The 26,951-nt window shown below is 39.0% G+C and overlaps 1 protein-coding gene across 1 annotated transcript in view; it reads left to right on the top strand.

Moving 5' to 3' along the window:
• Positions 1 to 25,998, top strand: part of LOC5565108 (histone deacetylase Rpd3) — a 39,311-nt gene extending 13,313 nt beyond the window's left edge. Inside the window, exons 2-6 of the mRNA XM_021840478.1 lie at positions 8,294 to 8,406; positions 8,479 to 8,596; positions 8,659 to 9,119; positions 23,320 to 23,968; positions 24,120 to 25,998. Coding sequence (XP_021696170.1) covers positions 8,294 to 8,406; positions 8,479 to 8,596; positions 8,659 to 9,119; positions 23,320 to 23,968; positions 24,120 to 24,199 — 1,421 coding nt within the window. The 3' untranslated portion in view covers positions 24,200 to 25,998. The remainder of the gene's footprint in view (positions 1 to 8,293; positions 8,407 to 8,478; positions 8,597 to 8,658; positions 9,120 to 23,319; positions 23,969 to 24,119) is intronic.
• Positions 25,999 to 26,951: the final 953 nt, after the last annotated feature.

The raw sequence follows: 26,951 nt of genomic DNA, 5'->3' as shown, positions 1-26,951 counted from the left end.
ACTGTACTGGAGAACCACTTCTCGCAGCGTGCCTCTTCCGGTGAGTAAGCCTTGCCTGATTCCACCTCCTCACAGGACCAAAATCGAGTGATCAAGCTATCCAAATTATCCAACGTAGAACCGTTGCAGCTGATCTGAAGAGAACGAGCTGGAACCGAGATACCACCACTGATGATCCAACCAAATACGGATTCGGTTAAAGCTGGGAGTTGCTCCCCCAGGGAAATCCTATTTCCGGTTTCGAAAAAATCGAAAAAACACTCGATACCGAGTACGAGATCCACCGCGCTCGATTCGAAAAATGTGGGATCCGCCAGTTGAATCCCACTTGGGAGTGTCCAAGTATCCGTTTTGATGGTGGTCGTTGGGAGGTTCACTGTAACCTTTGGAAGGACTAGGAAGCCTAACTCACGAGAAAAGTCCGAAACTCGTGACCGAAGAACCGCTCTGAGCCTTTGTCGAACCTTGGTGGCCACCTGGCCAATTCCTGCCACCGAAATGTCTACCCGATCTCGATGGACTTGTAACCGTTGACTCAGTCGTTCCGTAATAAAATTACTCTCGGATCCGGAATCCAGCATTGCACGAGCAGGATGACGATTGCCTACGTCGTCCTCGATCATCACAACTGCTGTCGCCAGAAGAACCTGAGTTGGATGTTGGTGAGCTGCAGCGGACACTGCAGTTTCCGTGGCTGCCACATTAGCCACTTGAGTGTTGGATGGTTCCTGTTGGTCCTTGGAATTGGACGGCTTGTTGCCCCCAGCAACGGCCGCAACCTTGATTTCTCTTTCCTTATCTCGCTTAAAACAGACTAGAGTATGGTGACGCCCTTTACAGTTCCGACAAAAATATTTTGAATGGCAATCCTTGGCTTGGTGTCCCACCCGGAAACAGTTCCGACAAAGTCCATGGGATTTCAAGAGACCATCCCTATCCGAAACTGACATTTGTTGGAATTCGCTACACTGGTAGAGAAGATGGTCCGAAGAGCAGACCACGCAGCGTCCTCTAGATGCTTGGTTAGATTGGGTTGAGCTGTAGCTAGCCTTCATGAGTTGACTCCTTGACTTCGTTTGCTGCTGCAACTGACCGACTCCCCTAGTGTCGGTGGATTTGGGTGGAAGACTGTCCAAAACCTGGATTCGACGTCGCAAAAATTCGAATAAATCCTCGAGAGTGTCCTGCTCCTTCGAAGATGACACTTCCTCCCACCCCCTTCGCGTGACCGGATCCAATCGTGCTGTGAGGATGTTAACAAATAACAGATCCTTGTACTCGTTCTGTTGCACGACCTGATCGAGAGTCTGCACGATGCGTTCGAAGCCTTCCACTAGAATGTGTAGATCAGCTCCAGATTCCTTGGATAGAGTTGGTAGCTTGAAGATAGCCTGCACCTGCCGCTTCCTCAGCTGCTTGCTATTATTATAGCGTTTCAACAGGGAGTCCCATGCCACCTGATAGTTGGCTTTCGTGATTGGGAGAGGATCGATTAGAGCCTTGGGTTCTCCTTGAAGGCAGCCCTTCAAATAATGAAATTTCTCCACCTCCGGTAGATCCACCTTCCAATGGATAAGTGAAGTGAAAAGATCACGAAAGCTCAGCCAGTCGTCAATGTCCCCGTTGAATGTCTGCAGTTTGATCTGCGGAAGACGAACGTGATCGCTGGTGTTCGATGCTGACCCATCACCAGCTCGGCTGGTTTGCTCCAAAATTAAGGGCTGATGAACCTCCTTGACCTTGTCCATAAGGAAGGTTTTTACCTCATAATACTGGTCGCTGAATTCTACACGTTCCTTTTCCAGTGACGTTTTCTCTGGATTATAGTCTTCGTGAGCGAAGATTTCCACCATGGTTGCACTGTAGCTTTCCCAGAGTTCATCCAGCTTGGCCATCCGTATTTCCACCTCTGTTATGCTGGTGGCTTCAGAAAACTTCTGAGTGAAGCGGTGAATGTCGTTGAAGGACAGATGGATTTCCTTCAGCCTCGCCGTCAACGCCCTCATAGTCGGCGCCTTGGTTGCCGATGCTCCACCAGGTAAAACCATGTTGTCGTCGTCAATGCAATACAGCAGAAAAGAGAGATGCGGTGTAGTATACTGCTAAGGCCTAGCTTCGCCAGGCATATACTTTCTTAATTTACCCGGAAAAACGAGTAGTAGCACTCCAATTCTTGAAAAGCCAGCCGCAGCAGTGTGACGTCACGCATCCAAATTCCAATCGACGAAAACTCAGCAGTAACGAAGTGGATCAAAGAGGAAAGGTGCGGTGTAGTAGACAGAGTGTAGGCCTAGCTTCGCTAGGCATATACTGCATAAATTTACCCGATCAAACTGAAAGCGATGCTCCAATTCTAAATGATGAACTACACAGGCAGCCTTGTACCCAAATCGTCGAACCACAGCAATTACTCGAGTAAGGGGATGAATGAAGAGGAGAAAATATGGTGTAGTATCCAAAGGGGATGGCTTCGGCCAGGCATATACTGCGGCAACTCACCACATGAAACAATTACTGCACCAAACGATCAAATTCCCAGCGGAACAAGCATACGACCAAATCCACTTCCGCTCCACGAATCCAAATCAAGACGGAGGAGCCCAAACGGGCAAGCAGGGCTCAGCGATTAGAGAGGTAAGACGAAGAGGTTTCGATCCAAATTACAATGGTGTATTTCCATTTGCTTTGCTTCGGCAGTACACTTATTCTAAATTTACCTTGGAAAAAGTATGGTGATGCTGCCTCTCTACGCTGAAATCCTGCCAAACGTCGCAAACTATCCTTCTCACTGGCTTGGGTTGCTGGTCGTTGACCCGATAGCGTAGACTAGCCTCAATGCCGGCCGATGTATTCACCAGCTGGATAGCCGGTCGGTGACCTCTGATTCACTAGCAGAATAGCCGGTCGATGACCTCTGATTCACCAGCTAGATAGCCGGTCGATGACCTCTGATGCCTTCGCACGGATAAGCAGTCCAAGCTCCAAGCGTTCAAATTTTCCCACAAGCAAACGGATGCACTGCCAAACCGGTGGATTTGGGTTGATTGAAGAACTCGGTCGTATCCTCGGCGAACCATGGAAGAGCAAGCCAAATCGCACAGAAAAACCAGGTGTTAGTGGAGAGTAATTTCCTAGCTTGGCTGGACATATAATAGCAAGGGTTCACTAACCTGCACAAAACTCCTTTTGGCTGAAGTCCAAGCCAAGCCCGAAAGAATTAGCAGCGATGGCGGTCCAGAGAAGCGACGCTACGTCCTAAGGCGCGCAAGGGTCCTGAATGGAACAAAGCCACTGATTGTTCCCCGAATAGATGGCATCCACAATGGTGATAGTGATGGCGATCCTTTCGCCGATTCTAGCCACGATCCAGTATCGAAGCTTCCGTTTAGTCCAGGGTCTGGTTGGCCCGCATCCGGTTCGAAGGACCAGAATGAAGGGGGAGGTCCAATTACCCTTGTGTTGTAACTTTAGCAGTGGACATTGGTTGTTTCCAGCCCCCAACATCGACGGAAAATTGGTTCCAATGGAGATTTTCACATGCACTGTATAGTCTTCAAAAGTAGGTGTTTTCTTCGACCACTAATTAACTACCAACTCGCGACCTTCAGGTTCCAGACACTACATTTTATTTACATGCAAAACGCGGTTTATTAAACTTAGTTCTATTCAATTTCGGCTTACGACTAATTAACAGTACACAATTAAAACTACACACGTTAAAATGACCGTGGGACTACCGCCCATGCTGCCCGGTTGCCTGGTAAATCTGAACTGGTCATCGCTCCCGACCGTTCGGTTCCTCTATCCTCGGATGTCGTAACTCAGGAGTAACTCTCATCGCTCTTATCGGGCTTATCGCACTCTCCTTATCACTCTAGTGGAAGTTGAAGCCCTTGATGACGATGATGATGATCATGCTGAGTGAACTCGGTCGTATATTGGAGAGAAGGTAGATAGCGGAGCGTCGATCACATAGCCACCGTTGACCGTTGAGTTGTTGGTGGTGTTGGCTGCATGCATACGATGTAGATGATAATATTGCTATCGTTCGAGCTGCTGTTGCGATAGCCGACAGAGGTGACAGGGCTGTGTGTGGAGTTCGTCGTACTCATAAACAAATACTAAAAGCATGAATATCGCTATTCCCGGCCACGCTCATCTTTACCGTAACTTGGGATAGGGGAAGGAAATGTTGATGTAGCACTTACTTAATGAGAGGCCACCGACTCAGCGACACCCTCATAAGTGCTACGGAGTTGGAGGTTGGGGAAGGTATATTGTCAGGATTCGCCTAGAAAGCTGGCGATAGACCATAAATATTTGTTGTTTGAGCGTTTTCAAATTAATCTTTTGAATGCCGGCAATCAAAAGAGAAAACAATAGCTTATGTATAGTATAAATAGTATTTCGCGAAAGGCTTGTCGATTGTGCAGTAATATTTTTGCTCAATAACCAGTAAAAAGCAAAACCGATCCCTCCAGGGTCATCGGATTGTATAAAATAACGATACGCGTAAAAAAAATCACGCCTATTGAAAAACTGTACTATGCCCATTGAAAAACTGTACTGGGTGGTACTGTATTTTTAGATAATCGAAAAACGAAAGGAAGCGCGTTCGAACTAAACACCCTAGGATAACACAGTTGGTTTTTCTGCTCAAAATTATACGAAAAGCAGAATCGATCCCTCCAGGGTCATCGAACGGTTAAAAAGCATCCACAACCGATTGTTAGTTGCGTAACACCCGCCCGGACAGAATCGCAATCTGAACATAATTATTAAACTCCGAAAATAACATCTTCCGTTCAAGAAACGATCAGAAGTTCCACGACGCGGACAAAAACGATTCGGAAGGCTCACAAAAGAAAAAGTATCATACTGGAACAAACTCACCGGACTGATTCTCTAAATTTATGTGCTGCCTGTCACTTCCGGATGGTTTGGTGAACTTGGGCAGCCAAAAACCAACAGTACTGAGGACACAAATCAAACAAATCACTTTTTCGTTTTTCAATTTTCACTATTCCATTTCTGATTGTAAAAACTGTCCTGCTTGGGCTTCACGAAGCACTACCCATCAAGATAATCCAAACAGGAAAAAAACAAAAAAAAAATCTCCAGTGACGAAAACACGCGCGAAACCGTGAGCTAAAGTTGTAGAATGATGATTTTTACAGCACGAGTCGTAAATTTATCCTACGAGGCATTTTTTGCAATTTCGTAGAGGATCAATTAAGGGTATCAGAAATTACAGTTAAATCTCCCTTACTCGATATTCCGTATCTCAATGTCGAGTTAGAGAACCATAGTAAAAGTTGGTTATCAAGGCTAACTCGATGGTTCCTTGGCTCGCAGCGCAGTTGCATTGGATTAGTGTTCTGTAACTCGATACCTCCTTAACTCGATGGTTCCTTCAATATCGAGTAAGGGAGAGTTGACTGTATATCGGAATGCATTCATTATTATTCTACAATTTTTGAAAAATTGTTGTGTTATAATTCATTACGCAACTCAAAACAGTTGCGTAATGAATCATTACATCACTGATTTCAGTTGCGTAATGACTATTTCCGCACTGCATACTTCAGTGCAGGAAAGTAGGCCGTTTAGATATATTGCTGTTTGCATTTGAGCTTCAAATTATGACTAAACGATCTCCCAATGCGGTAACACAAAACAATCAAAGGACACTTAGCAACGATTATATAAGTCACCGCCACCCTAGCAAGAAAAATCCATCTTTGACATCGCATTTCTTGTGAAAAATCTTACCGCGTTTGGTGTTCCCGCATTTGATATTTGCATTTCAAACGCACACAGTAATATATGGACACCAAACCAAAATGTATTCCTCAATAATTTACAGTATGGCCCTTTATAATGCGGTAAAATCAACAAATACCTGATACCGTGAGGGCCCCTAACTCTGCGCAGCTCCTAACTTTGCGCACTTTTACCAAAATCCACCAAAATCTGGTAAAATACTTAATTTTTTGTTTAAATTTGTTTGTTCATATATTGCTACAATAGTAATAATAACGTACGCGAAGAATTTTCTTGACAAATTTACGTTTATTACTTTAATAAAAAATAAAATAGCTTTAAAAATGTTGAAAAACGTCCAAATTGACTGCCCGTTAGCAAAAATGCTAAGGGAGTACATCATCACTTAAGTCATTTGAAGCAAATTAAAGAGAAAATATTTCAGATTTTTAGTACGTAGGCACTAGTTTATTTATCGAGCAATCATCACTGGTATAGTGCAACTTATTTTCTCTTCATTTTCGTATTCTTCTTAAGTGCGCATAGTAAGGAACCATTTTTCAACTATGTTCCTTACTATGCGCAGCAGTTAAAAAACGTTATTTTCAACATACAATCAACCCTCCAGAGGTCGATATTGTAGGGAACCATCGACTTTTCGACACCATCGAGATATGGAATAGAAATACTTTGGAAAAATGTTTGAGGGGATCATCATAGTAAGGGAAGATTAAAAAATGACGTCCATCATATTTTAAGGATTTCTACACTCCGTCTCCACAATCCTCTGTCGCGATGTTTACAGTGCCTATTGCATGCATTGTCACATTTTCGTAGACTCCTCCTCCCCTGAACGATTGGCGTAATTTTTGAATGCTCCCTAACCATGCAATAAAATAATTTTGATTTTTTGTGTAGTTTCATGAGTCAATATCGAGTAATGAAACATCGAGGTTTAATCATATTTGCTGTATAGAAACTCAAATAAAGTACTGTTATTGATCTGTAATAGGAATCGTTTATTAATTACGTTACGCTTATACAGAGTGGCGATACTTCTCGATTGAGTGATAAACAATACATTTAGAATGGATATACCCTTTCGCTCAAACTATTCTTCGTATTGAGTAGAAATGCTCGGGTTTCACATATAACAAACCAGAACCAGGTTCTTATTTATTTTCTTCAAACCCGGATCCGACCCGAATCCGAGACAATTATTTAATCAATACCAAACCCGGATCCGAACCGAACCAAAGAAAATTTGGTTTTTATATTTTCTAGTGAAAATACATAAACAGTCAAAGCTAATTTTCCTCTACACGCCAAGGGTGAACGCAAAAAAGACGTAGTTTGTACCCTTTTTGTATGTTGGTTTAGATTTTAGAAAACTAAGTTAATTACATGTTTTGGAAACAATATGATGATTTCGATTATTTTGAGAGTTGCACTTAATGGCATTCAGTAACAGTAATTATCATGGATTGAATTATAGATAAAATTTACTTCACTTAGTAAACATCTATGTTAGAGACATTCCACGCTCCACTGTGGACGTAAAGCCGTATAAAGCAAGAAAATGAAGATTAATTCAGAGTTTAAATGCTAGTGATGCTTTTAGTAAAATACTTCAACTGTTATAAAGAATTTATCGAGTGCGCAGAGTTAGGAACCTAAGTGCGCAGAATAAGGAGCATTGCAAAACTGAGTGCGCAGAGTTAGGAACACGGACACCTTTGAGAAAAATTAAAAAAATGCAATAAAAATCATTACTTAGTAAAGCTTTTATATTTTTTCCTTATACACAAGATCAATAAGTATTTGCTCCCAAAATTTCAGAGTATTGTGTTTTGTTTTCAATTAATTACAGCTGTTTGAAATTTGAAAAGCCTTAAGTGCGCAGAGTATGGGGCCTTCACGGTACCTTATTTAATTCGGAATTTGACTGCTAGGTAGCACTAGTGGGCAGGCAACTTCTACTTTTGTTATGCAGATATCTCAGGAGCCTGGCCACTTATAAAAATGGCGTCTTCGACAAAGTTGTTCAGTAGCTCAAGGGTTATTATTATTTTACCTAATCTTGAACGTCAAGGCTTAAACAATCATAATCATTGATTTACTGAACAACTCTGACGAAGTCGCCATCTTTCCAAGTGGTCAGGATCCTGGAATATCCGCAAAACAAAAATTTAATGTTCACTAGCGCCGCCTGGTGGCAAATTTTTTATAACAGCTAGTTCGAACAATGATAGCTCCGAATCCCGTATCTGAATGACAACCGCATGTCAGCCCTTGATCTCCTAAACAACTTATTCGAAGATGGTTTTTCTATTTTAAATTGAGATCGCGAGGTACTTTATGTTGAACATGAAAAACCAAGGGTGTTGTACAAAGTGCAACGCGTGACTACTTGCGTTAAAAAAAATTCGCGCGGCGATCGAAAGTCGTGAACCCCTTCCCCTCGGTCTAATGCCTATTCATGCCTATGACATTAGCTCTAATTGATTGGTCGTTTTTCTCTGTTTATCAGGTGACATCGGCAACTACTACTATGGCCAGGGACATCCGATGAAGCCCCACCGTATACGGATGACACACAACCTGCTGCTCAACTATGGCCTCTATCGAAAGATGGAGATCTATGTAAGTTACGGATTAGATCTCGGTTCTAACGAATTCGACTATTGAAACATTTCCTTCTCGATCCGATTTCAGAGGCCTCACAAAGCCACTGCCGACGAGATGACCAAATTCCATTCGGATGACTATATCCGCTTCCTGCGGTCGATCCGTCCCGACAACATGTCCGAGTACAACAAGCAGATGCAGAGATGTAGGTCACCTTTCTTAAACTCGACCTTCCAATAATTAATAATTATCAATCTACCTTTCCAGTTAACGTCGGTGAGGATTGTCCGGTGTTCGACGGGTTGTACGAGTTCTGTCAGCTGTCGGCCGGTGGATCGGTGGCCGCTGCCGTCAAGCTGAACAAGCAGGCGTCGGAAATCTGCATCAACTGGGGCGGAGGTTTGCATCACGCGAAGAAGTCGGAAGCGTCCGGATTCTGCTACGTGAACGACATCGTGCTGGGCATTTTGGAACTGCTGAAGTACCATCAACGGGTGCTGTACATCGATATCGATGTGCACCATGGGGACGGTGTGGAGGAGGCCTTCTACACGACGGATCGGGTGATGACGGTGAGCTTCCACAAGTACGGAGAGTACTTCCCGGGAACGGGCGATCTGCGGGATATTGGAGCTGGCAGGGGAAAATACTACGCCGTGAATATTCCGTTGCGGGACGGAATGGACGACGAATCGTACGAGTCGATCTTTGTGCCGATTATTTCGAAGGTAAGTGGAGGGTCTCATTTTAATGCAAGTCCCTGAAAATTGTATGTTTAATATGAAGACGGTCTCCAAAGTTCCCAAATGGTTTGATCCAAAGTTCCTACGCCGATTTATCAGTTCTTCCTCCAGCCATTTTCATGTGAATTCTTTCGTGAACTCATTTACGGTCTATCTCAGGAGTTGCTCCAAAACTCCAAACGTCGGTGAGTCACTGGCCTCTCTTTGAGTAGGTGTCATATCATCATTATCCTACCCTTTCCTCGTAGCGGAGAAGATGGAATGGAATGGATAACAATGGAAATTGTCATGTCTTTTCATCTCCATTGATCATCGGATTGAACAGCTATTTCATTCGAAATAGTTCTTCATACATAAATAATTGTAATAAGAGTGGTAAAGTAAATAACATGAGTCATGTTACATGACAGTTTTCAGTATGCAATCTACGAAATACTCCGTTACAACGCAACGTAGCGCAACGCAAAAGAATTGCTCCAAAACGTTTCCAGGGTTAATTACTGAGAATCAATAACTCTTTTAGGAATTCCTTAATTTATTGAGCCCAGTGATTCATCATTAAGGTGAAACTTCTCGGAATCCAAAGATGGCCGCCACAATGGCCGACTTGTTTCACGTTTCCAAAGGCACTAATCTGAAGAATTAGATGACAAACGTTTCTGATCTTCTTATTTTAAGCTTTCTGCTAGTGCACAAAGCCAAAACAAAAAGTACACTGCTGTTAGATTTTTTTTTTTCTATCTTTATTAACGAGATTTTTAGCCCTAGGCTAGTTCATCTCGGGACCAACGGCTTTACTTCCCTTCCGAAGGAAGTCGTCACTAAAATTTTTAGTGACTATCTCGGGGATGGGATTCGATCCCAGGTCCTCGGCGTGAGAGGCGTGTGTTCTAACCACTACACCAGGTCCGTCCCCCTGTTGTTAGATGCTTTCTTCGCGAGATTTGTGCCTTTGAAGTTTTAGTGCAATCTTAAAAGTTGATTCCAAACTGTTTCACCTCAGGTTCTTCTACAAATTTGTGTTGAAGATTCTCCAACATTTAATCCACGAATTACTACTCCTGATGCAGTTCTTCCAAACATTTCTCGAGTAATTTTCCAAATGAAAATTCCATGGATTCTACAAAATTTCATTTGAGGTTCCACACTAGCAAATACTTCGCTAATTATTCCGAAAATTTCCATACTAGTTTCTTTAGTAACTCTGGTCAATGTTCTACAAGGGATGCCTGCAGAAAATTCTGCAGGATTTTATCCAGGTATTTTATTATTTATTGTTCATCAATTATCTTAGCAAAGAAATCTTCGAGACTTCCTCAAAATTTAGGGAATTTTTCAGAGATGCTCACAAAAGTTCATTCATTTCCCAGGAATTTCTACTGATGTTTCATCAGAGATTACTAGAGGATTTGTTATAATGACACAACGTTCAGGATTTATTCAGGGATTTATCCAATAATGCCTTGAAATGTCCTTGAAAGTTTCCTTGAAAAAATCTTAGGGAATTTCTCGAAGAATTTTCGTTGGATTTTCTTAATTGAACCACAGTTCTGGAGGAAATCCTCAGAAAAAAGTGCAGACATGTCTGGAAAAATATTGCTTGAGTTCTTAAAAATATCCTAAACGAATATTTGGAGGAACTCCTTGCGAAATCGATTGAAGAATCACTGGATGAACTCTTGGATTTTCTTGGGAAATTTGTGAAAGAAACTTTGGAAAAATTTCGGAAGAAATTCATGGTGGAGCCGCTGCACAGTGGGACGAAATCAAAAAAAGTGGGACATGTGTGTTTGTGCTGAAACTATTGGTGTTAGCATTTCGACATGTTCTACAAAGTTTCATCATTTATTGAGTACTTAATTTATACACTGAAAAAAATTTCACTTGAAGTGATATACACTGAGAAAAAAAAATAACTTTTTTATTTATTGTCAAAATTGAAAACTGCAAAGGAAGTATTGTAGGCGACATCATTTCATGAAAGTTTGTCGAAGACGGAAAAGCTCTATCTCCAACACTGACGAAGTTAGAAGGTAAAAATGATGGGTACCCCCTTAAAACTCATATTTTCTCCATAACTTCTAAATTTGAATTTTTACTTTTTTACAATGTTCTACAATGTTTAAGGTGCTGTAAAAATACACATATTTGCCAAAGACACTTTAGCGCTTGCTCTTCATTTTGAAGATCTACGAACGATTTTCTGATTTTTTCACATCAAATTTAAGTGTGCATATCTTGGTGGGGATTGCTCATCAAACCTTCCGGTCCGCCTCATAGTTACGTACTATTTGGTGCTGGGTGTAGTTCTTGTTTTTCCAGCTGTATTGAAAAGCATGAGCCATAGTCTTTGGCATACAATCGGATCTTTCTTTAGCAGAAAAGAACCGAAATGTCTATCGACGACCGGTGATTGCTAGCAGATATAGTGGAGAGCTTGTCTTGAAACGTTCATCGCTTCAAGCTAGTTGAAAAACTGAATACACTGATTGCCTGTCGATCAGAGCCGAACTAGGCATAGATCGTATACATACATCTGAATCTACATGTCTCCGATGTATTACATCGTTCCAGGTGGGAGTTATCTGATATGTGAATATGGTACCATAACAGAATTTTCCATCTGAACGAAGTGATAAATCATAATATTCCGCAAACTGTATCACACATCTACAGAATGTATTGCGTGAAGTTAAGACACAGCAGAGTATTGGGTACATAGGACCAAGTCCCTGCCGGGTGGCGCGAAACTGATGAGCGATAGACAATAGAATCAACAACACTGCCATAAGGGATAGTAAGCATGTGACTATTGTCGAAACTATGATTAGGAGGCAAATCAACATCCCAAGATCAAATTTTTGTTACAACCCAATGTAGGTATTATTAAATTAGGCTGTAGAAAATGATAAATATCTGATCACTTAGGAACCTTGCAACAGGTAATAAATGCTCGTAGTCTGTTTTCTTAGAATACACATGTATAAATTGTTAAAATTGCCGAATCATACGCGGAATTTATTAAACGGATCATGAAATTAGGACTGAAATCATAATGATGATAGATTATCAACTTTCCTTTCGTCTTGCTATTTGTTACCGTTAGAATCACCAAACTGATTGGTTTCCCACTACTTACACCAATACAACAGCACGAAAACTGAAGTATTATAATCGCGCGTTGGAACTTTCAATATCCATATATTACATCAATAGTGAATTCTTGTATGTAGCCAGTATAAATAACAGAATCATCAACTTCTTGAACATTCTTTAACTGAAAACAGGATGCTTGTTTTATCAAACATGCTCAATCTGCACCTAAAATCTCGGATCCAAATAGTTTTCTAAATAAAAATTGTGTCTAAATAAAACGTGTAGGCCAACAAAACATAATTGAGTAGGAGTTTACAAGTTACTTAGCACATGAAAAGCAGTTTAAATTAATCTATTACTAGATCAACACTAATGCTCACATTTTTATATTCTCATTTCATCATGGTCCTCATTGCTCGAGCGGAGACGAACACCCTGGAGATGGAAAAAATCGACAGCGCTACGATAAGGAAACGTAACAGATGAGAAACTATCGATTCATTTATCAATTATAAAACCCCGTTTTAATGTTAACACTTTGTTTCTGTTTTTTTCTGTTTTTTTTTTCGTTTCAGCAATCAAATAACCGAACCAACTCTACTATCTTTTCATTTCTTCTTCGTTATACTTATAGTCCTTCTGGCACTGAACCGAGTGGTGCGCCTTCCGCTTTCTTACTGGTGCTGTTTTTCCTGTACATTTGGCATAGTGTCGGAGGTGGTGTACTGTATTTGCTATACAACGCGCTACTTTCGATATTGTGCTTGGCGTGTGGGGAAGCAGTACTAGTGGTGAAGCGGAGGGCGCCATTCGGTTTAGTGCCAGAGGGACTATATCTATTTAATGTATCTGAAGCTTGTGGGACCGCTTTAATTCCGGCGCCTGCTTGTGGAAGATCCCGGTGTGCTAAACGGTATAGGACATGTTAACGGGGGAGGCTTGGTAGGTCCTCACCCAGCCCGTGTCTAGATGGGCGGATAATTGTCTGCCAGGGTGTGGATTGAGCAATTACAATTACAATTACAATCAAATTTAAGTGTGCATATCTTGTAAAGTTGCAAGTAGTAGCAGCTAATTCTAACATCATGCTGTTCCTCAACCTATTCCCTTTTAATATATGTACGAATAATTGCGGGCTTAACCGGGGCTCATCGCAGATTGTTTAATTGAAAATTTTATTTTCTATAAATAAATGTAAGTTTTCTAAATTTTAATTATTGTTTTTTCTATTTGTTAATTCTTTTAAAGTTTTGTTATGATATTTAACTCTTCGCCCATTTTACGAACGGCAAATTTATAATGTTTACTGCTCGAGTTTCAATTAGACATGGCTGTAGAGGAAAAATTGTTGTTTCCGTGAAAATTACTGGATTTTTTCAAGTGTATCGAATGCTATCATCAATCAAAAGTGCAATTCAATTATTTTTTATAACTAAGATTGTAGTATATACAATCAAATTGTACAGTTAAATCAGTTGAACAGTTGATTATAATATTATAGCGGTATTTAGCACTTTGATACACTTATAAAAATGCTGTCAGATACACGGAAAAATAAATATTACTTTAAAAAATATAACTGTTCAAATTTCGACAAAAACTGTAAAACATAACATTTTAACATCGTTTAAAATGGGTAAACATTAAAAATTCCATAGCAAAATGAAAACAAAGCTTAAAAACTATACCACATAAATAAAAACTACAAAAAATATATGTTTAATTATAGGAAATACAATTTTCAATTAAACAAAATGCGATGAGCCCTGCTTGACCCCGCAATTATTCGTACATATATAAAAAGGGAATAAGTTGAGGAACAGCATGATGCTAGAATTAGCTGCTACTACTTGCAACTTTACAAGATATGCACACTTAAATTTGATGTGAAAAAATCAGAAAATCGTTTGTAAATCTTCAACGTGAAGAGCTAGCGCTAAAGTATCTTTGGCAATAATGTGTATTTTTACAGCATCTTAAACATTGTAGAACATTGTAAAAATGTAGAAATTCAAATTTAGAAGTTATGGAGAAAATATGAATTTGAAGGGGGTACCCATCATTTTTACCCCCTAACTTCGTCAGTGTTGGAGATAGAGCTTTTCCGTCTTCGACAAACTTTCATGAAATGATGTCGCCTACAATACTTCCTTAGGCAGTTTTCAATTTGAAAATAAATAAAAAAGTTCATTTTTTTCTCAGTGTAGATCACTTCAAGTGAATTTTTTTTCAGTGTATAAATTAAGTACTCAATAAATGATGAAACTTGTAGAACATGTCGAAACGCTAAAACCAATAGTTTCAGCACAAACACAAATGTCTCACTTTTTTTCATTTCGTCCCACTGTGCGCTGGAGTAATTTCTGGAATTGCCCCTAAAAATGCAGGTTGCATTCTTAGAGGTATCTTGAACTAAAATCATGGAGGAATTCCTTAGAAAGGCCATTAAAGAATAAAAACAGTCAGCTCGCCATAACTCGATATTGAAGGAACCATCGAGTTATAGAACCCAAAACCAGTGCAAATACTATCCACACCTCACAGTGATAATTATTCCAGGAGTTTTTCAGCCGATTCCTTCAGGAATTACCCCAGAGACTCCTGCAGAAATTCCTCAAGGATGTCCCAATAAATGCGTTCTGGATTTCCTCATGAAATTTCTTCAGGAATTTTTCACATAGATTTATCTCGGAATTTTCCTATCATTTTATACAGGAACAGATATCTCTAAAGATTTTTCGAGTAATTTCGATTAATTTTACATGGATTCTTGGATTAATTTGCAGTTTCTTCTTGGAGGTGCCATAGTAATTATCCAAGTTATTCCACAAATCGCTACTATACACATTTCTTCAGAGGGTTTGCTCAAGGTTTTTCAGGGATTCCTTTAATATATATGTTTCAGTATTATTTCGAGCATTGCATTCATTTTTTATATCTATGATAAAACTAAATTAAGGTTCTTCTGGAATATTATCCAGGGTAACGTTCTTTAATTAATCCAATAATTATTCCTGAAGTCTATCATTAGCTTTCTCATGGGTCCAGAAGTTGCTTCAGAGATCCTTACAGGAGTTCATTCAGTTCAGTTTTATCAGAAATCACAGTAGTATTTTCTTTTGAAACACTTAACTTATTACTTTAGGTATTTTTTCAATAATTTTTGAAAATCTTTAGGATGAGGCAAAACTTGGGGGGTTGCAAACTTGAAGAAGCTGTTAACGAAAATTTTGGTGTCAATCACTACGAAATAACAGAAAAATATGCTAAAAGAGAGCCTGTAGAAAATACTAGATACCGGGTACCCCCTTTGGTTTGATAGCTTTTAACTTGACTCCCGATAATTTGCACATAGTTCAAACATCATTTAGCGCATGGAATGCAATATAGTGGAAAGGAACGTTGTGAAACGGGACGCAGAATTAAAACAAACGAGTCAATGTGGTGACCAGAGACACGTTTTTTTTTTGTGAGAATGGTAACTAAATGTTCAAATTAAAAATGAACCTCGATAGTTTGCACAAAGTATCGTTAAAATTAGCGGGGGTGCACGCTATATCTAAGGAATCTATTCCGGAAAACAAAACATCTTTAAAAAATTACTTTGGTTGTCTTGCTGAATAAAATTCTTGAAGGAAAATCCTCACCCAATCTTAAGAATAACTGGGTTTATTCTACGAGTGGCGTGAGGTGACAATTGTCGGTGTCGTATAGCGAGGTGACAATTCTCGACTCGAGTGAAGTGACTCGCCGTGCAAATCAAACGGAGAGTCACTTCACTCGAGTCGAAAATTGTCACCTCACGCTATACGACACCGACAATTGGGTTGTTTAGTGATGAAAAATTCACAGTTCTTTGTAGCTAGATCGAAAGAGCACATTTTATTGCGCTTCTATTTCTTAATTTTGATATAGTAAATGATTAAAAAAGATTTCATTCATCACTTGTGTTGTTCCAGAGAAGCTCGATTTTGTGTAAATCGTACTAAATTTTGTGTAATTTCCTCTAAGCGTGTGATATAAGACGATCCATGAAACATTTTCGAAGCCGCCATACAAAATTTGCATAACGTAATTTACGGAAGTTCCCATATTGTGTAATATTCAACCTAAAAAATATCTGGTGCGTTTTTTTCGGGGTATTACACCATGTCATAAAACGTATACTGTCCATAAACGCATAATTGTCCCATGTGAATAGGAAACCCAGCAAACATGGGACTGACATGCGCTTATGGGCAGTATATCGCTTATCGTCACCACATGGACCTAAAATTGCATAATGTGTTGCAACATACCCTAGGTGTGTTTGTAGGTATACGAACGAGCTCGCATTTATCGGTTTTAACGCACGTGTTATCAGTAGTTGTGGCAATTGATAACTGATAAACTCTCGCCTTCACTACGGGCTTATGTGCAGTGGTCGATTTCTCTTCGTTGATTTTCTCTTTTGATTGTTGCACGAAATTTAATCGATTTTCCTAACGTCTTACGATGCAGTATGACGAAAAGACGGTAAATACCTTTTAGTGAATCAAAAATAGTAGTCAAAAACAATTTTCTGGCCAAGTCGAATCGAAAATCGACGAAGAGAAATCGATCACTGCAGTTACGCCCTTATGATACTGAACGCGAGTACTGTTTGCTTTATCTAATTTTCTATCAGTGGTATTGTAGGCACCAGAATGTTCCCCACTTACATTCAAAACTATCCAGAAACTGCGCCTTAGAATTGAGTGTAATTCACAAAAAAAAAAAAACATATTTCGATCTTACAAGCTATTTTCAATAAATATTGTGTCACCTTGAAAGATGTATTCGTGTGAGTGAGATATGTCGCAATGAAGCAAAGGTTTAAAAGCGTTGACTCAGTCGCATTGATCCTTCAGTTGTTTCGTGTCACATGAAGTGTCGATATGACACGTCGCGGTTTTTCAGAAGAAGCTTGATTTTCACCATATTTCGAAATCCTTTTTTTATCGAAGATATTTATTTAAAATATGAAAATTTGTAATCTTTCACGTAGCCGCTATTATTTAAAAAATGTTAAACTAAAAAGTGAGACAAACATTCAGTGCACATTTGGTGATCCTGTTGGAAGTGATGGATTGTTGAATCTGGATGTCAAGCGAGTGCATTCGGAAAAGAAGTGAATTATGTAATTAAAATCTGCAGTGAAAACGAAATGGCTGGTCTTCGACCTATTTTCAAAGGTAATCTACAGTAATTTAGATGATGAATCAAGAAATTGTAAATCATGATACAGAACAGATGAACTTATTGATTACAAAAAAAAAACAACTTGTTCCATTTTTGATAGGGTAGTAATTATTCTCTGAAAAATAGAACTATTTATACGAGAAGACAGTTATTTTTCCAAAATCAATCGGACACTGTACCGTAAAATCAAGTGAAATATCTCATTGTGAAATCGATCAATGTTACACGATTCCATATCTTACAAATAGAGTACTCACCAATATCAATGTAGTTAGGGGAACATTCAAAAATGACGTCCATCAAATGGGTATGTGTGAGGGGTGTTTAAATGGTTATGTTTCTACAAAAATGTGGCAGTACATGTATTAGGTGTTACAAAAAAAAACGTGACAAGGAGGGGAGTCGAGAAATCAATGGACGTCATTTTTTACTCCTTATGTTGGATGTGAGCGTGGTTTGTTTCAAATTACTATCGATTTGTAGTTAACGAGTATTTTGTGTGAATTGTTGACTGTTCCAAACAATGTCATTTGATAATGGAAGTAATTCTATATCTGAACATGGACCTTAAATTACGTCAGTCTCAGTGTTGACCAGACTCATTTCCCCGAAATTCAAATTGTGAAGCCATGAACTGTTATTACTGTGCGTTGTATTCCTGAGATGGAGGGGGAGGTAGTTGGGCTTGAGTGTTGCACATGGGATCCGACAGTTTCGATCTCGGTGGGCCGCAATTCAAGTTTCGGTGAAATGATTCGCACTCACTCACTCACTCATTTCATTTCACCGAAACTTGAATTGTGGCTCTCTGGGATCAAAATTGATCGATTTTGTGTGCAGTACTCAAGCTTAACCAACTGCTTTTCTATCTTAGAAGGATAGAGCATGGTTGTAGTAGTTCGTGGCTTCGTAGTTCGGAAAATGTTATTTTCGGGGAAATAAGTCTGAACAACACTGGTCAGTCTAAAGGATTGAGTAGATGTCTTAAATAGATCACCGAAGCGGATTGCATCATTTAAAGTTAAACTAATTTTTCATTTCGATGAAACACACGAACGCTTTACATATTTACAAATTGAAAAGAAAATTGCTACATTGAGCTTGATTTTGTGCTCCGGAGTGTACTCAATGTTGGGTAACTTCGTTTAAGCGTGAAATACTAGACACTGAAGACGACCTTACAGTTGAGGTCGAAATATACGTATATGTCAAAGAATACAGATATAAGATATACAAAGAATACAGATATATTTCAATACAGAATTGAAGTTAACTCAGGCCGGAGATGGTATCATATTCCACACAGTCTACTATTTTACACGGGGTGTAACTTTAGGGTTGGTAGCAGGTCCCTTTTTATAAAGACATGGTCTCTATTTCAATGTATTTTTCAATCACAATGGTCTTCAAAGTCTCTTGATTTAATATTTTGCTGGCAGTGAATTCTGATGCAAAATTATGCAGGTTTCAGAAAATTCTTCAGAGTTTCTTACTAAACTTGTACCAAAGATGGTTAGAAGGAAAAAGATAACCGACTCTCGTGTTTTCTAGGCGACATGAATAGTGCCGCTCTGGTGAGTCAAAAGCCAACTAATATGCAATGTTCTTCTAGTGACCACCAGATGTTGAGGTGTTCGTTTATGACATTTATGCGTGAAAAAAGGTACACAGTTCAAACGTGGATGTGCGACATTGCCAATCATCTCTAAATGGCATAAAATGTAAGAAAAAGAAGTAAAAAACAGCACATGAACAGTTTTTAGTATATATAAAAATTACTCAAATGTTGTGTTGTTCCAGAAAAGCCTGATGTTATGTGAGTCGAACTCACTTCTGTGTAACAATTTTTATGCATGGTTGTTTTGATTTCTTCCACTTTTCGTTTTTTGATTGCACGATAATTTTAATTTAACAGAATATAATGTTTACGCGCTTTTGACTCAACAGATGGCAGTAGTGTTACTTGAATAACGTGTCGTCGACAAAATATATGGCAAAATAAAGAGTCGATCATCTTTTTCCTTTTAACCATCTTTGCTTTTACACTAATTCTTCCAAAATTTCTTCTCAAATTTCTTGAGGAATAGCTTCAGGAATTATCCTAGTGGTTTCTCCAGAGATTTCATCTGGAATACCTTCGGGGACTCCTATAGGGCAACTTGCAGCGATATTTTTCTAGGAGTTCCTTCAGAAAATGCTGGAGGATATTTTTCAGAGTTTTAATTTTATTTTTTGTCAATCATCCCACCAATTTAACTAGAAACTCTTTTGAAATTTCCTCAAGGGTCTAAGTTCTTCCTATAACGGAATATTTATTCATTGAAGGTGACTTCAAAACTTACACAATTTTAATCAGAGATTATATTCAATTTTGTTTTTGAAATATCTCACATTTTTTTTTAACGTTTTATTACATTTCTGAATAAAAAGTAAGAGGTTGTTTCCGAGATACCACCGCCAAGTTGACGTTGGATAAAGTTAACCTCTTTTATTTCCTGGTTTAAGACCGTCACGAACTTATGAAAGATTTGTACTTCTAAAAATCTAATCAATTTTCACACTATTTGTTGCATGTCGATTTTGACATTGAGTTTTATTATTATTTGCTTGGTTAACACTTCAACACCGATAGAATTGGTCGATGCAAGAAGAAGCATGAGCGGAAACTCTTGCTCTAAAAACAAATATTCCAGTTGAACGTTAGGTCCACGAATGATTCACTAAGATTGGTTGCTTTAGTGGGTTCCGAAGCCAGTTTAAATATTAAAGCAACATGCAGGGAATCAACGGTGTTTGTCTTAATGTACGCAGGTGTCTAGATGGCCTACATGATATGGTCGAAGACTCGCGATCCAAGAGTTACAATTTCAATCCTCGTTGAAAACTTTTGTAGTCACTTTAATTATTGCGCTAAATTTTAAACAGCACATGTGACGGAGCGCATGAGATCGCAGTGAGACACATCTCAAGAAAAATGAGGCGCACCAAAAAAGGTCTCACAATGTACAGAGCGCCCGTGCGCTTCCAAGCAATGAGGCTCCTGCACCTAAGGCACAGTAACCCTAGTCGTAAATATTGTCGAATCGTGTGTTATGATTTTTTTTGTGTTAAAGAATGTTTATTTCTATGAAAATAATGTAAAATTTAAAAATCATGTACGGTGTGGTATTGACAAACATCCATAAAATTCTATTTCTAAACAAGCATTTGATCATGGTATCAACCTGAAAGTTTGTAAGGATGCTTAAAATATCCGATTTCATCTTCTAAACTCGTACCAATTAGCTCATACGGATGAAATAATTGAATTTCTGTTAGGGTTCATTCATTTATTTCATAACGTCGAAAATAGCCATTTTAGACACCCACCCACCCCCTCGTAACGCTTTTTGTATGGATATTCTAAATATTTTGTATGAGCCGTAACATCATGAGAATACCCACCTATTCCATATCATGGAAGAATACTTGGACAAATCTTTAAAAACTTCCTCGATAAACCTTAAATAATTACTGCAGGAATCCCTTAAAAATCTCTAGGTAATTCCTGGAGGTATCCATAGAGAATTTCCTTGTTAAATTCTTAAAGAAATTCTGTAGGACAAATGTTAAGAAATCCCTGGAGGCATCGTTGGAGAAATTTCTGGTTGAATTTTTGAAGAAGTTCTAAACGGAAGACTTGGAGGATGTCCTAGAAAAATCGATGGAAGAATCACCTTATGAAATTCTGGAGGATTTGTGGTTTCCTTGAAAAATATCTGAAACGTTTTTTAAAGAAATTTCTGATAATAGGTATCTCGAGTTTACCCTCTTTTTCCCATAGTAGCACAGGTGATCCATCAATTTCCGACTAACGCTAGCTAAACCAAATTGGTACGATTAGCCCAATAATGATTGTAATAAAGTTATGCGCTCATTTGTCTCATCAAACATCGAAATAAGTGACATAAGAGTCAAACTAATTATTGAAAAACAATCAAACATTTTTGTAGCGATTTTGAATAATTTAGTTTATATTTGCAACAACGTTTGCGAAAGAGTTGCATTTTTAAAAGTTTTTTTCCCTGTGGGCTTCATGGCCGTGCGGTTAGCGGCGTTAGTTGTTTAGGCGTATTGTGCCACGAAGCGTGGGTTCGATTCCCGCTCCAGTCGGTGGAAACTTTTCGTCAAACAGAAAATCCGTCACTGGACTACTGGATGTACCGTGTGATCGTTCAGTCTGTGCAGCCTTTGTGAAAACGGTGTAAATTGTTTTTTTTTTAAGAAACTTGCATCACAGATTACTTTTGGCTTTGCCTTCGGAAAAATGCGCTCTGGGTTATTTTCAGGAATTACTCCAATAATTTCTGACAAATTTCCTTGATAACTGCCTGAACCCCTGATAAAATTCAGGGATAAAATTTTTCTTTCTTGGAAAATTTGTCAAAGAACTTGGGGAGGGATTCATGAAGGAAGTTTAGGGGGAATCTTGGGAGTAATATTTTAAGGTATCCTTACAAAAATTTCTGGTAGAAAGAAATCCAAAACGACAATTTTAGAGGATATCATATGAATTGGAAATCTCTGGAAAAATTATTAATTGAATTCTTCAATATGTCCTTAGCTCAAATCTTGAAAGAACTCCTAGGGAAATGAATGAGTTTTAAAAGTGAAAATATCTCTGGAATAATTTTATACGATATATGGTCGGCGTTAAGTCAGAGTGGACCAAGTGCAAAACTTGGGAAAATTGGATTATTCTGCCATTAGATGAAAAATAACGTTATCTCCATTTCACTTTGATCCGATTTGATGAATGTTGAAAACTGGGAGAGATATGTAACAAATTTACCCTGGATGATCAATAAAAATCAATAAAAGTATGCAGTCAGAGTGGACCAAGTGCTTTATACCATAACATCGAAAACGATCGATGCGCTGAGAAAGTCTAGAAAATGCAAGACATTTCAAGTTATTTTCCAGATTTTTTGACATGGAATGATTCTTCTTCCCATTCATCAATAGAAACTCATAAACATGTCATAATTCGATGGATCTTATTTTGATATCTGGCCATTTACCGTATTTGAGTAGGTGATCAGAAATTGCAACAATTTCTGTGCAGACAGAGTGGACCAAGTGTCAAAAAGCAACAAACTGATTGATTATTGCATTTTTTGAGTCGATTTCAGAGTTCGATAGAAGTTTATGGTAGTTCTATGGTGTATGTATGGACTGTCCTAGAACCCGCTTATTGAACCAGTATATTTTGGTTGGTACTCAAAATTTTCATGAACTATGTGCACTTGGTCCACTCTGACTGAACGCATATTTGAATATTTCTGGTCTTCAACGCCCTGACCCTTCAAAACCTTAATTTCCAAGGTATCGTAATGCCACTGATTTTGAGATTGAAGATATGGATTATTGAAGAATTTACGATACTGATGTCGAAGGGTCTTGATAATATGTTCAGCTTAAAGATATGCACCCAGTTTGACCACACAAGCATTAAATGATTGTTCTTTTTCTTGAAATTGTTCAGTCAGAGTGGACCAAGTGCACATAGTCCCTCAAAAAATCGTTCTATCAGAGTTTCGGATTGTGATTTTTCATGTTTATCACTTCACATTATATTGTTTGAAAGTAACACAAGGATGGGTAGAAATATTGAACCAAAATTTTACTGAGATAAAAAAATACAAAGCGTTAGACTTTGAGCCCGTTTTTCTCAAAATATGAAAAATGTCACTTGGTCCACTCTGACTTAACGCCGACCATATAGTGTATACAGATCTTCGGTTTTTCGCCTAGATGTGAAAGTATTTTTTTATCTACTTGAAATTGAATTCCCTTCTTACACTAATCCCTTGATTTTCCTCTTTTCCAGGTGATGGAGACCTTCCAACCGTCGGCAGTGGTGCTACAGTGCGGTGCCGATTCCCTAACGGGAGATCGTCTCGGCTGTTTCAACCTGACGGTCAAAGGTCACGGCAAATGTGTGGAATTCGTTAAAAAGTACAATCTTCCCTTCCTGATGGTGGGTGGCGGTGGCTACACAATCCGTAACGTCTCCCGCTGCTGGACGTACGAAACCTCTGTTGCGCTGGGTTGCGAGATTGCCAACGAGTTACCGTACAACGATTACTTTGAGTACTTTGGACCGGACTTCAAGCTGCACATCAGCCCCAGCAACATGAGCAACCAGAACACAACGGAGTACTTGGAGAAGATCAAGAACCGGTTATTCGAGAATCTACGCATGTTGCCACACGCACCTGGAGTTCAGGTACAGGCCATCCCCGAGGATGCAGTCAACGAGGAAAGCGACGACGAAGACAAAGTCGACAAAGACGAGCGGTTGCCACAGGCCGACAAGGACAAGCGGATAGTACCGGACAATGAGTTCTCCGACTCGGAAGACGAAGGCGAGGGCGGCCGAAGAGACAACCGGTCGTACAAGGGTGGCGCTCGGAAACGACCACGACTGGACAAGGATGCCAAATCGGAGGACATGAAGGACGATGCCGAAGTGAAAGGTTTGCATTTATACAATTTTTGATGTTTTATTTTGTTGAGATCTGTTGGATTTTTATCAAGGAAATAAAAGTGATCGGATATTGATGTAACTGACGTGCATTTTGCTTTTCTTTCTTTTCTCTTCCCTGGGTCTATCCTTGTGCCGTGTAGCCGAAGCGACGGGTGATAAAGAGGACGCGAAAACCGGCGGCGAGGAATCGTCCAAGAAGGAAACGACCGCTGTTGCATGATCGGCGCTGGCCGCGTACCGGAAATAGCCCGCCACTAGCATCTTGAAACAGTGAATTTTCCGAGCGCCTCCACACTCACCATACATGCATGAAACACGAACTAACCATAATCACAAAACCACAGACGGGGAGCACATCTCATCCGGTGTTAGTCTGTGAGGGCAAGTTTACGTTTATCACTTCTTAGACAAAGCGCTAGTTTTAAACTGTAGTAGAGTTTAAAATTCTTTTCTGTTTCTTTTAACTACTGTAACGAAAGTAAGATACGCTCTTATTGAAATGACCATATATTTCTATTCAAACTGATAAATTATTTAGCAGAAATGATTATAAGAAGACAAACGTAACAAAAATGATCGTCAGAGTTCCTGTCGTCGTGTTCGAACCAGGAACAATCGAAAACCGATTAACACACCTAGTTAGGATTCAAATTTGCTTAAACAACAATAAAATAGTGATCTTTTGGGTTCCAAGAGAGATATTTTTAGCAGGTCGACCCACATTTGGCTATGAATCAATACAATCAATACTGAAAAACATGTCAAGTATAACTTTTCAGCGGGATATTGCCTAACAAGGGAAGTGATGGAGCAACATAGTGATCCAAAAATAAAGCCCTTACACGCGGTGTCATACAGCAAGTATCTAATATACTGGAAATGGTGTTCAGCAGTATGAAGAGATCTCGAAACCTGACTTCTCGCTCAATCCCTAACTTTTTGGTGATTGTAAAATAATACAGCGCTTCGATGGCAGGTTTGTAAACAGCTTAACGTTTAACCGATCGACAATACGTCTTCAAATGTCTGGTAATCTTCCAGAGTGACAATTCAGGTTTTGTAATCAAATTTAACCTAAAACCGTTTCAAAACCCAATTTGAACTATGATGCACATGACTTACAGCAGAAGTAAATCGAAAAAGTAAAAATCCTTAGACGTCCAACTGAAAAGTTATCTTTGGCATCAGACCTGATATTAAAATTGCAAACACTAACCACGATACAAATTAAACATGATCTCAGGAACGTAAACCCACACGTTTTGGAAGCAAACGCATCTTCGGTTTCTCCTTCTGATTACCCATGCTCCGATAGGTGTTTTTCATATTAGCTACTAAGTTGTAAGATTCCACAGAGAGAGATTAATTTATTTTCGATTCATTCAACAACACCCATCTCCCCTCATTGTGCAAACATTTGTAAGATCTTGTTTTCTGATTAGGTCGTCAGTAATATGAGAACTCTCTCTCGCATTAGGTGGTTTGTCGTTCGAGGAATGGCAAATCGTGTTAGATTGTTAGGTATATATTGGAAACAATCTTGAAATTCACACAACAATAGATGAATGAGAAGACATGTGTAGAATAACTAAAGCTAAGAAACATAATGGAATGAACACTATACGATGTGATCTTATCCAGCATTGATTTGCACGACAGGTTACTGAAAGTGAATATTAAATCCAAATCTAAGATTTAGACGGCGATGATGGTGATGATGATGAGATGAGAATTAACCAATTAATTGAAAAACGAATTTGGTGTTGTTGCATTCAATTCCAACTAGAAAATTTGTATGATTCGACAGTGAAGTCGTCTTCAGCAACCGAAGACGGCATTACAGTTGAGTTTCAAATAATACCTGACAAAAGATACACCTTTTCTAGTTGGAATCACATGATACAGTGCTAAATTCGGGTTTTCACTTACAAATATTGTATTTTACTGATAAGCTACTAACAATTTATCATTAAATAATTGTCTGCCAAATCGGAGCGGTTTGGCAGACATTAAACGGAACTATTGCAATGGTGATTACTCCGAAACACCATGAAGGGCGCAAGAATGCAGCCCATAGACTTGCCATTTAGTCTTGTCCAAAGCAGCTCTGCAGAGAAAAGCTTTGGACACTGCTACGCACATCGAAGGCTCACCAGTAGAGTCTTCTCTGCTTTCTGAGCGTCGTCACCAAGATGCGGGGTTTTAGTCCACTTTGTTCACTTCGGATGGGTCCCCTTGGTCGTTTTCGTTGCTGATAACTATTAAATTTGCGATAGCATTCAATCGGCCAATAATTAAATCAACAGAGAAAGTTCTGTTAAAGTAATAGTCTTCGATTTAGAATTGTGAAGCTTCTACTGTTCGAGTTTAATCTTTATTTTTAAGAGTATGTTTTAATTCTTTTGGACATTCGCCCATCTGGGTGCTACAAAGTGTATAAATTCTAGATCCTTTTCAAAGCTTATACCATGAGTTTCCGTATTGCTGCTACAGTCGCATGAGCCAGAAGTAGGAAATTTATCCAATTCTTCCGGAATATGGAGACCATTTTTTTTTTGTAATTTTGAGATCTGTCTTTTCTCGAGTTTTTAGATAAGATAAGGAAACGTAAAAATCTTTCTTTTTCTTAGGACCACAAGAGAATAAGTCATTGAACAAAATGTGACTGCGTTCCATATTAGAATAGCCACAGTTCCCTCCTTCGTTAACTAATAATTTTATGTTAACGAAGGAGGGAACGTCGATTTTTGTTTGTATGTTATTCTCAAAGCAAGTTGCTACAAAGGGTACAAATGCTAAATCCTGCTCAAATTTCTCGGATTACTGCTACAGTTGTATCATCCAGAAGTAGATGGTTCGACCGTTTCTTCTGGACCGTAAAGAGACAATTTACTCATGGTTTTAGGATCTGTCTTCTCGATTTCTTAGATAAGACTGGATATACCGAGAAAACGCGAGTCTTTTCTTTTTTT

Source organism: Aedes aegypti, chromosome 2, assembly GCF_002204515.2.
Source record: "Aedes aegypti strain LVP_AGWG chromosome 2, AaegL5.0 Primary Assembly, whole genome shotgun sequence".
NCBI classification, from domain to species: domain Eukaryota; kingdom Metazoa; phylum Arthropoda; class Insecta; order Diptera; family Culicidae; genus Aedes; species Aedes aegypti.
The sequence above is the reverse complement of the archived record's forward strand: the minus strand, read 5'-3'. Positions and strand labels throughout refer to the sequence as shown.